Source organism: Thunnus maccoyii, chromosome 5, assembly GCF_910596095.1.
Source record: "Thunnus maccoyii chromosome 5, fThuMac1.1, whole genome shotgun sequence".
NCBI lineage: Eukaryota > Metazoa > Chordata > Actinopteri > Scombriformes > Scombridae > Thunnus > Thunnus maccoyii.
Window position 1 is genome coordinate 13,068,554 of NC_056537.1, and position 12,003 is coordinate 13,080,556.

General features: G+C 42.8%; 1 protein-coding gene across 1 annotated transcript in view; it reads left to right on the top strand.

The window, feature by feature from the left end:
- LOC121898128 (cyclin-dependent kinase 17-like) overlaps positions 1–12,003 on the top strand; it is a 33,163-nt gene that overhangs the window by 6,553 nt on the left and 14,607 nt on the right. Inside the window, exons 2-4 of the mRNA XM_042413071.1 lie at positions 4,943–5,091; positions 10,357–10,521; positions 11,362–11,495. Coding sequence (XP_042269005.1) covers positions 4,965–5,091; positions 10,357–10,521; positions 11,362–11,495 — 426 coding nt within the window. The 5' untranslated portion in view covers positions 4,943–4,964. The remainder of the gene's footprint in view (positions 1–4,942; positions 5,092–10,356; positions 10,522–11,361; positions 11,496–12,003) is intronic.

Below are 12,003 nucleotides of genomic sequence, written 5' to 3' on the forward strand. Positions count from 1 at the left end.
GCGTTAATCAGCCAGTGTTGAATCTTATTGCCTTTGAGATTTGTGGCTGTGCGTCACAGGTCTGGCCTGTCCTCCTTCGGCCACAGGCTCTGACTGAGGCTTCTGCTTTTGTAGAATTTCCCACACATACACACACCCCCATCAGCACTGACCTGTCTGTCAGCGACACTCAGCCCTGCGGACACAGGTGACACGTGTGACAAGTGTGAAAGCAGAGTGAGAAAAGAATTTACCTTAGTGAAGATGGAAAGGAGTAAAGAAAAGAAGCAAATATGATTCAACTTTTTTTGCGTTTCTGGCCTCAATGAACCTGCAGCTCTGACGTTCACACAGATCTCAGTGTTAAAGTGAAGCCTCACCTGCTGCAGTGTGGGGGAAGCACGCCTGCCTGGTTGTGATGCTCAGCACTGCTCAGCTCAGCACCACGCAGCACACCACTACCTCCTGCGTCTCTAGAAAAAGCCTACTTTTTACTGTGCACAATGCAGGCTTTATGTAAGGCCCCCATAATGGAGCCAGCTCCTTCACTCATGTCCTCATTGTCTTGGCCAGGATGAGAAAAGGCTGCTCTTTAGAAAAGCAAGGCTGAGCTCACCCGTGAATCATGCCAACAGTCACGCTTGTTTTCTGCCTTCTGAGAGCGAGGCAGGCGGGGAGGAGAGGGAGGTGTTTTTTGGGACCTATGTCCTCTAAAAGGCAGGGATGTTAGGGGGGTTTACTGAACCCTGTGGGGTTCACAGAAAGGTTATGACCTTGCATTTCCTCTTTCTGTGGGTGGCCCAGACTGCAGTAACCTTATGGCAGCGATGGCGATTGTGGTGTTATTGGCTAGCACAAATGGGACAATTGCACATGCTGCACATATGCAGTGGTGTTGGCTCACGGAGCTCTAGTCTGGCATCGCAGGCCTGCCGTAGGGGGTGATGGTTCCTCGCAGCAGGAACGCTGGCCTTACCCTTTCAGTAGCCCCTCTGTTCATCATCATCAGCGCAGTCACTGTTAGCTCACGGCTACAGCAAGAAAAGGACAAGAATCTATATGAAGCATATGGCTATTGTCTCCGCTGCAGCACCCATTATGCCTCAGCCCCCTCCTCTCTCCTGTTTCCTCTGCATCCACCCATCTATCTCATGCACACTATGTGCCAGGAGAACAGAGGTGGAAAATGATATTTAGCATACACCTGAAAATGTCAGTTTGTCTACGAGGTGAGAGCCATGGCGGGTATTGATGGCTGGTTTAGGGGATAAAAAATGCAGACGTAGTCAAGGGGGTAGCGGTGAGAGTGGAGGTGGTGGGGGGGGGTTGGGGTTGCTATAGGTTGTGAGATGGAGGGAGACGGAAAATCAGCATGCATGCAGTCTCCTGCCGTGCTCTGCATTTCCAGCATGGAAAAAGCAGCGGGGTTGCCGTGGCAACAAATCCCGAATCAGTTCGCTGCTCGGACCCCTCCACCCCACATCACCTCCCTCCCTGCCCCTCCACCACCACCTCCCAATGGATCTGGAGCTCAGACTTCAGACCGGCCTACTTAGGGGAGCAAGGGGAGCAGGGATAAGGCTAGGAACAGGGATCATGTCCAAAGTTCCACACTCGATCCCAGAGCAGGAACATGCCCCCCCCCCTCCCTCTTCTTCTTCTCTTCTCTACTGCTGCTATTAACTTTCCATGGAGCTCTCAGAAAGTGATTTGTACTCAGAGTCTGCCGAATAGTAAGTCATATCCCAGTTATTTATGAGATGTTAATGTACCCCCTCATATCTTCATCATATACGCTCATAAATTAAAAAAAGGATTCTGGATATTAATGGAAACTGAGGAGAGGTTGACTTCAAAAACCAACCAGTGAATGGCCTGTGAGTTTGTCCCAATTTGGTGCCAGATAATCCTGATATGCGCTCATCCCAACTAATGTAAACACAGTTGGTGTTTTGGTTGTCCAGATTAAGGTCAATTAGTGCAACCAACCACTGTGTTCGTTATCAATTAATCTGTCAGTTGTTTTGTCATAATGGTAAAACTTCCTAGAGCCCAGTGTGACATCTTGAAATGTTTTGTTATGTCCGACCAACAGTTCCAAAGATATTTATTTTACAATCATATAAAACAGAGAGAAGCAGCAAATCCTAACCTTTTTAAGAAGCTGGAACAACAAAACACATTTTTGCTTTATTAGATGACTGAAAGTATTGATTTATCACCAAAATTTTTGCACAAGACTCCTCTGTTGATTCATTTTTTTGTTGGGCATCTAATAAATTAGTTGTCTGATTGCTTCAGCTTTAACTTGAATGTAAATTTACATGAAAATCCCAAAAAACACACAGACAAACAGTAGCTGCAAAGTCATCGCTCTGAGGCAGAGACAATGAAATCACCAGTGTTTTTGATGGGTAAGTCGTCTCCTTCAGGGAACCCTTTGAAACAGTGGTGAATAAATAGTTTTCTATCAGAGTGATGAGTGTAGTTTCTCTGTTTCGTGCACATGTTGCAGGCTGTGTGTAAGGCTGCAGCAGGAGTGTTTGTAACGCAGTGAGCTGTTCAGGAGATGACAGACTGCTTGCCCATGCTGGAGCTGCAGGGTGTCATGAGGCGGAACTGACTGATGTGCAGCTGTTGTGACAGTCGAGTTGACGTTCTGCCTCATCTCGGTTCCTGGAATAATTAGATCGATTTTTTCGCTGAACTAAAAAGCACACGAGGGAAGTATGTATGAATGTAAGATGAAAGCTGTGCATGACTATTATGTAAAAATTCTGAACAGAAAAAGGAGGAAGTAGTGGAAAAAGGTGTCCCATCCTTTGCAGAAATCACACTTTTCGTCAGATACGCCTCTCACAGGAAGTGCCACCTCAGAACATGAAACCAAATTACAGTAGGACTCACCTATATTATAAACAGCGCTTCTCTTGTCTTTCTGACATCCTTTAAGTAGTCAAGACGAGTTTGTAATCATGAGTTTGCCTGTTGCAGTTTTAAAAGATTTTTTTTTAATGTGATGTTCTTTATTATATAGTATGACAACACAAAGAGAGAGAGGCAAACATAGTGATATGATTATACCCTCAATTAATCATTTCGTCTATGAAATGTTGAAATATTGTGAAAAATGCTGTTAACAATTTTTAGAGCCCTCAGTAGCTCCTTTCACACATGCAGCCTATTTCTGAGATGTTCAGGAACATTTCCAGAATGGGGTCATGTGTGAATGGGAGCAGGGATCAACATTCAAGGAAATCTGTTCCGCCAATTTCCAAACCTCAAGACCAAGTAACATTTCAGGGAAAGTGTTTGTACAGCTGTGTTGTGAATGAAAGCAGTAACATTGCAGGGACCAGCACGTAAAGAGTTACGTCCGTCTGACGAAAGATGCTTTCACGTCAAGCAAGCGAACCGATCACAAGACTTGACGTGCTGGTGACGAGTTGGTTTCGCCTCGTCTGTTTTCAACATGGTGGCCGTGTCACACACATTCTCATATTACAGCTAAACAGTACACTAACATATATTTCTGGAAACATTTCAGGTGAGAAATAGGCAATCAGGACTGCAGAGTTTGAAAGTTTGATCTGAGCTTCATGAGTTTCGATCTCTTCTTCTGTTGCGTTTTATGGCGGTTGGCATCTATAAGTGTCTGCTGGACTTTCCCTTGCCCCATCTATTCTGGCATTGCCATGGCATGTGTGAAAAGGCACAAGATGGAAATGTTCCTGAATGTAGCTGCATGTGCGAAGAGTGAAAATCACTAGCAGTGCCTGAAAGGTTATCCCAGTAATTCACATGTGATAGAGGCTTATTATGCCCTCAGTTTGCTTGTTCCAGTCCTCTTTTCAGGCAAGACTGTTAAAACTTTATGGCCTGCCATGCTTTTATCTTGTGTTGCTCTGTATACAGTGACACAGTGAAATCAAAGCAGACTGGTGTTAAGTTCAAATCAGAGGTTCCTCGAATGATGACTCAAAGCATGAATGTTTGAGGGCAGCCTGACTGTCAGCCTTCTTCTGCTCTGTTACCATGTTTTCCAAAAGCAAAAAATACTTGACTTTTGTGCTGTTTGGCTCTGAGTCAGCTGTTGCATCTGTGAACAGAATTCAGGTTATGAGTGATATTTGGAAGACAAAAGGCTGTCAGTGGGGAATATCTGACAGGCGGAGATCCCCGAAGGGCTGTAATACTCATGTTTTTATGTCAAGGCTTTTACTCATCAGCATCACAGACAGACACATGTCCAGATCTGCAGCAGCAGTGGAGTCATGATCTCTATATTGAGGTCACAGGGAGAGGCTTGCTTGTAATAAACATCTCCAAATGTCTTTTGTCTTGATTTCAAATCTCTTTCCGCTCGTAACACAATTTCTCCCAGTGATTTTTCTTTCACACACACACACACACACACACACTCATACAGTCTCTAGCTCTCACAGGCAGTCACTCTCATACACGCAGTAAATGCGGCTGGAATGTGTGATGTGGACTCGATGTGGCCCAGGCTAGTCCTGCTCCATTCAGCAGCAAATCCCCCTGGTTTAGGATTTGCTTTTACAGTCCGGTGTGCCAGGGACTGTACTCTAAACTCACCCATAAGAATCTCTCACCGACTTGTCATGTTTTCCCAGCGGGAGGAATGTAAAGTAATGTGCCTGAATGAGCTGAGTCATAATTAACGTCAGAGCGCTGATTGGTCCGTGTCATTGTTAATCAGTTACCTGGTGATCTAACAAGTTTTCGGTTTTCTATTTGACTCTTGATGTGGGATTGTGAAACATGGCTGCAGGCGGATGAGGTGTGTTCTTTTGAATTAAAGGCAGTTTATGTAACAGATTTTGTCAGGCCTCATCAACACTACAGCTTACGGATAGTGGGACTGTCGTTTTTATGCACAAAAAACTGAAACAAGCTGCATCTCTTCTTCACGTTGCATTATTTTTGTCACCCCCCCCAGGCCTCCCCTTCCCGAGAGCTCCATGGAGAAGATGAAGCGGTTCAAGCGACGTCTCTCTCAGACGCTAAGAGGCAGCCACACCATCGACGAGTCGCTGTCTGAGCTGGCCGAGCAGATGACCATCGAGGAGAACGGCCTGAAGGACAGCGGTGAGTTTTATGAGCAGTTTTATGTGATGGTTGTTGCGTGTAGAGTTGGAGGAGGAGCCGCTCATTCAGGAAGCATTTCTCCTGGATAAATAAACGGTTGTAGAAGTTTATGTCATGGTCATCAGATTTGATTATTTCTGTTTTTTTTTTCAGTTTTCTTCCCTTTTTTGGGCAAAACAGGGATGTTGCAGTTCATGACAGTGACCTCGTAACTGACTTCATCTACGGCTTTTTAGCCTTTATATAGGGTTAGCTGATATGGTAATATATACTGTGAAAGGACATTTTGCTATACTCTATATACAGTACAGTGGTATCTTTTCCATTTATACACTGGGTGTATCAGGCCATTGTGTTGCACATGAATGTTGCATGCACTGCTTTATGGCAATATTGGATTTTTATGATCTTTTGCATCAATTTGATGATGTAACTTATTTGTCTGGATTAGACAAAAACAGACATTCCTATTTTACCCCTAAGCAGTTTCTCAGTTGAATTTGCCAGAACATGTACAATATCATATTTATAGATATTGCAATATAAAAATGTGTATAGAGGATTTTATAAACACCCCCCACTACTACATTCATAGATATTTGTTATTTTAATGTTCTATAATGACTTAATTCAAACATGACAAGACCAATACAGATAAAACTGCAATGCTGAAGCAGTGTTTGGCAGCTGCTACACTGAGGGTAGTGGTGACACTGCTGGAGAGCAGCGAGGAGTTGGAAAATAATGACGATGACAGGCTGCATGAGTTATGTATTTTAAAACTTGCTGCAGTCGAATAACTTTTTTATCTCCATCACTAAATGAATGGCCATCTTGAGCACAAGGGACACTTTAGGCTAACCATTACCATGTGACTTTTACAGGAAAGCGTCTCAGGGTTTTATTGAAACATCAGACTGTAAAATTGACAGCACATTTATGTGATTAAGTGCGTGTCTGAAATGGGATTTAGCAGCTGAATTTTGATGTACTGCATTTATATGGTGCTTTTATTCAAATCTGTATCCACAATTTAGCTGACACCGACTCAGAATGTGAAAGAGTTGAATGTTTTATATGGTTTCAAGGCGCGATCTTCAGCTCGCCATTAGCAGTACACCAACATAACGTTTCTATCTGGATTTGTAGTTGACTTCTGTCCTTCATTTTTACCCTCTTTTAGCCTTGAATGTTTATCAAAGAACCAGATAATTTCTAACATGGTTGCTCAGTGAAAAAATAATGAAAAAGGAGAGGTAGAGAGAGAGAATTTAACGTCCCGGGCCTGGCTGCTTTCTCACCTCCGCACAGCGGGCCAATCACGGTGAGAAGTGGATTTCAATGTTGGAAAGTTACAGAAATGGCTATACATAGCTCCCCTAATCTGATTGTTGGAAAGGTATTGGGGGTGAGGGGGGTTCAGATGGTAGTCAACCTTCAGACAGGCCGCTCAGGTCATCTAACATTGTATACACAGAAAACGAAGGAGACTTTTCCCTCCGAGATCCTTCCACTTCACAACTTTGTATTGACTTTGGTCATCATGTGTGACATGACTATTTATTTTACTGTAGAAACGCGCTGTTCCACGGGCGCAGATACAGTTGGTTACATCATTCACATGGATCCTGCTGAAGGTTGCGGCCTTCAAGGCGTCAAAATAGAATCAGGGTGGCACAGCAGCTTATCTCTGCTGATATTCACAAAATCTGCAGGGAGCGAGGGAGGGAGCATGCAACCACATCGTTGCCATGGTGCCCAGGGTCTGCAAGAATTCTAGAGTTTCCATGACATTGCCACGGCGACTTGGATGACTTGATGAAACCAGCCAGGCATCTTGATGCATCCCCCCCCCCCTTTTTTTTTTTTTGCATCTTTCAGCTCTTCTTCCTCTCTTTTGCCCACCCAGAGCTTTCCCTTCCAAACTTCTTTCAGGCCTCTCCTCAGTTTTTCTCTCTTGTCTTTTGTCCAAATGAGGTGTTTTTTTTTCCTTTCTTCCATCAATCAGATCGTCCAAGTGCCCCCCCCCCGCCCCCTCGCCTCCCCAAATCTCCCTCTGAGAACTAACTGGACTTTGTAAAGAGCTTTTTGTATAGTGATTAACACCAGGTTTGGCCAGAGCGTTCTGTGCTTGGTGAGAGGGGACACAGAATCGTGTGTGTGTGTGTGTGTTAGCGAGCCTGCGTGAGGGGATTTTAGCAGCCTGTGTAACAGTAAGTAGAGTAGAGAGGAGACAGAATGTAGTAGCCAGATGAGATGTGATCTGAACTCTGTGATTGGGGAAAGCATTCTGGTCCTGATCTGATTATGTAACACTCATAACTCAGGCCAGCGGCGGCAGCAGCTGCAGAGAGATAAGGGAGAGGTGGCATCAGGACCTGGATATTACATGAGGAGGGGAGGGGGGGGTTTATTTCCATTTTCATGTCAAATCTAGGAAATACTTCATTTGCGTATGAGGGAATTTTTGTGTGTGCAGCAAAAATACAACAAGAAACACAAAGTTCTGATGCAGCTTTTAATATATAGGACATAAAAATGTTCCTAAGTTTTGACTGCTGGCAGAACTTGCGTAGTGAAGTCTCTTTTTATAGCTAAACAAGATCTGTACACCCACAGCGCTCTGAGTCCATCCTGAAAAGGCAGCCTGAGCCTTGTGAGCTTAATTTCAGCAATAAAATGTAAGTCTGAAAAATGCACCGAGAAATTGAATGACCCTGGAAACCGGAGGCCAAACAAACGAGCGAGCTACGGGGGGTTGGTTTAGATGATGACGCGGCTTGCTGCCTCTCAAAGCTCACGGATCTTGTTAACTATCCATTATAGGCATTGTGGATATAAAATGAAGCATGACGCTGCAACTTACATGGCTTATTTCCTGCCTGGGAAAGTTTACAACACATTTGACAGAGCGGTTGCCATGTTTTTCCAGTTTGAAGATCAGGACAGATGGCTGATGACAGCCCATTCAGGGGTGCGTTTGTCTAATCAGGTGCAGGACGGGTTGTTGTGACGTCTCACTGAAGGAAAACACATTCACCTATTGTACTGCCTACCAGATAGGACGCCAGGCCTGAACAAATACCTATTTGGCCTTGTTAAACTACACTGACTGAAACACAATTATACGCTGGCTGTAAAAGATGATTATCTTTTTATTTTGTTAAGCCCAGACACCTTTTATAACGCACCTGTCCACAGTCTGTTTGATTCCTCTCCTGCAAGATTCACTGACTTGTTCAAGAGGAGGCCCATGAGGATAAAATCATCTATCATAGTTTATGTAATTTTATATTGTGATATTGATACATTTTATTGAAAATCAAGTTGAGAAATAACCAGAGAGGAATGTCCAGCAAATTAAATTTCCTTTTAAAAATCCAATATTGCCATCAATCAGTCATGCTCATTGATTTGCAGCGTTGTTTACAATGGTGGAATATAACCAGATATTAAAAGGGATAGTTACCATGATGTAAACTATAATCGCCCACTACTAACTCTTTCCCACCTGAGCCTCTGATATATGATATGTGCTTAGTCCAGCCTCTACACACTTACCTAACCACTCCGCCTCTGTTTACATGTTTGTGTGGACGGTTCATCATGTTAATGGCCATACCTAACCAGACAGAGATGAGTTAGAGTGGACTGTAAAACCCTCTGACAGAGAGTCTATCTTTGTCAAATATTATTTTTATCATTACACACATTAAAAGAGACAATCTTAACACTATGTACTCCATAATGTCTTTCTTTTCTCCGATGGAAATATTTACTCTCTAACTGTTGCCTTACGTCCCGTCCTAATCCTCACTGCCCTCGTTGCACATGTCCTACAGTATCCCTCTGTCCGAGCACTGACTCTCTGCTCAACTACTTCACTGTGGCTCCATTTTTCTCCACACTGTCACTGTGGGTGTTTTTTAGTGGGCGCTACTGCATAATAAATCTTTTTAATTCTGTCAACTCCATTCTTACTTTTGGACAAATGCCATTTTCTCTGACCAAGCTACATGAATAAGACTTCGAGACATTTTGTTTACTTAACTAGAGACTCTCTTACTTCTCTACTTTTGGTATTGGCTACTCATGAGTGCAACACTGGTTGAGGCAACTGACCACATTGCTGCTGCTTTGTTACTGTTAAGTTCGAATCCATTTTGGAACAATAACGATAATAAAAATAGGACAATATGACAAACTATGATAAGATTTTCATGTGGATTTAAAAACATTTCAGAACTACAAAAACTCGTAAAATATTGAACATTGATTACTGACGTTCATATCAGTGATCTGTATGTTACACTGCTGTTGATAACTTGCCCTGAACTACAGCATACCTGTATGGAAACATTGTACACTGTCCTTTTATTTCCTCATCAGTCTTTCACGTCAATTGTCTCAGTTTCTTTCTTCGTTTTCGTTGCTTCTGAATGTTCTCAACGTTCTCTGGTCGTTTTCAGTCATGCTCTTTTCTAATGTTCATCAGTCTCACTGTTTTACATTTTTGGTTTCTCTGTTTCAAACCTGCCATAAAGAAGTATTCTTATTTAAATCCATTTACGGAAACAGCACACTTTGGTTCGAGTTGTCTTTGCTTAGCATGCAGTTGACTATCTTCCTGATTCCCAGCAGTTAACATATATAACATGCAAATCTACGTTTCGGTAGATCAAGAGATAAAACCTCTTATGTAACAAGCGTTTATTTTGTTCCGTCTGGATTCCTACTTATCTATAACTAGTGAATCAGAAAGCTTTTAGTCGGTTAGTAAGCAATTATGCCTAATATCCTCACTATCTTTTAATTATAATGAAAATGTTCGATTTTCTTTCAAATAGTTTTATAGGTGCAAAATGAGACTTTGATTTGTTGGAAAAATTAGCTTTGTAATATTTTCTGAGGTAAAAATTTATGGTCATGGCATGAAATTTGTGGATAAACAATAAAATCATAGAACATAATCATCATAATCAATCATTTAATCAAACATTTTTCTCTGTTCGTACAGTTTCTCATAAAACAAACACAATTTAATGGTTTACATGTCAAAGATATACTCAGAATTGGTAAAACTGACTTCCAGTATGTGTTCATACACCATAAACTGAGAGTGTCAAGTTCATCAGGCATGACGACCGAGGAAGGAAAGAGAGAAAGTTCTGGACTTTTGGTCAGAAGTATTTAAATATCTGGACAATGAAATGCATACTGTTAACTTGTTGCTTTCTTCATATGTTTATGTCTCTCCTCTTGCAGAGCCCATAGTGAGGAATGGTCGTCCTCCATCAGCCCACAGCGTTCACTCCTTCCTACATCAGTACACAGGCTCCTTTAAAAAGCCGCCGCTGCGACGGCCGCAGAGCGTCATCGGTGGAGGCCTGGGCTCTCTCATGGTCATGCCTCGCAACGGCAGTCGCCTCGGTTAGACACGCACACACTCTCCACACATCCGCAACATCGGCCGTCATCACATTTGATATTTGTCTTTCCTCTGGCTGTGAAAAGCGGTTCAGTGCAGAACATGTGTTTTGTGTTAGAATCTTGTGGCAAACAGTGGCGAGTTTTAATGCCAGATTTTTTTTTTGCTTAAAATTTTGTCCTCGTGTAGAATATCCTCAAAATTACATGTAAAAAAAACATTTTGAATCTGTTAAACACACACACTGAATTGCACATCATGTGAGAAAACAAACCGCCGCTAGTGGCAAATCTTAGCGCAGACACACACATCTACATATCAGCTCAGTCACTCCAGCGTTACAGTCAGTCACACAATAAGCCGTTTGTTCAGAATGAGACTGAAAATAATGATTTTGGTCATTTCCTGCAAACCAGCAGCCTGGATTTGCAGCCCAGGTACAATATTTAAATTCATAATATTATCTCATAGGAAACATAGAGCCTGGAGGAAATAGCAACATGCTTCATATGTATTAAACTTGAGTTTGTTTATTCATGGGGAAATTACAAGATGATTTATGGATTTGTCTTGAAATGCCCCTTGGCATTGAAATAAATTAAATCTATCAGTCAAATATATTAAACCTAATATACCTCTTGTGTATATTCTCTGCTCTACACATCCAGGAGCTTGATAAGAACAGAGCGGCTCATAAAAGTGTCCGAGAGTGTTTCTCTGTCCGATCTGCTGCTGCTGCTGCTCTGTCCTTGCCCTGTTTCCACAGACCTGAATCCATCCGTCATACTCAGCCCCTCATCCTCCTTTTTCTCTCTCTACCTCCTCTTCTTTCTTCACCCCAGATATCGTCCATGAGAACCTGAAAATGGGGTCAGACGGGGAAAGCGACCAGGCGTCAGGAACTTCCTCTGATGAGGTGCAGTCGCCCACGGGTGTTTGTCTGAGAAACAGAGGGAACCGACGCATCTCTGCGGAGGTGAGCTCCCCTGCGTTTCCAGACTTTCTTTGTCCTTATGTTGCCTCTCTGTTTTTTAAACGGAGGAAACGTTGTCGGATGTGAGTCATCGGCTACTGTTAACAAGCTCTGACGTTTGAACACGTTACCTTCATGAATCGTGACACGTTTATCCGTCTGTGTTCCCACCAGGCTTAGCGGTTCAGCCTCTACTTTGTTGTTAAAGGTGTGTTTTGATTAACTCACGGTAAAGCAAAAGGAACCTGAACGTTTCACAATGCAATATTTTTTTTTCTCTCCAAGAAGTGGTATTTAACGATGTGTGCATTACAGCTCCACACTGTAACTCAGCGTAGGCGTATTCTCGTAATGTGTTATGAACACGCAAAAGTCCTTTAGCTGCCCACATAATCTCAGCATGACACACACACACATGCACACACACACACACACACACACACACACACACACACACACACACATGCTCACACATACTGCACTTCTGAACATACTTTTTGAAATCTGTTTT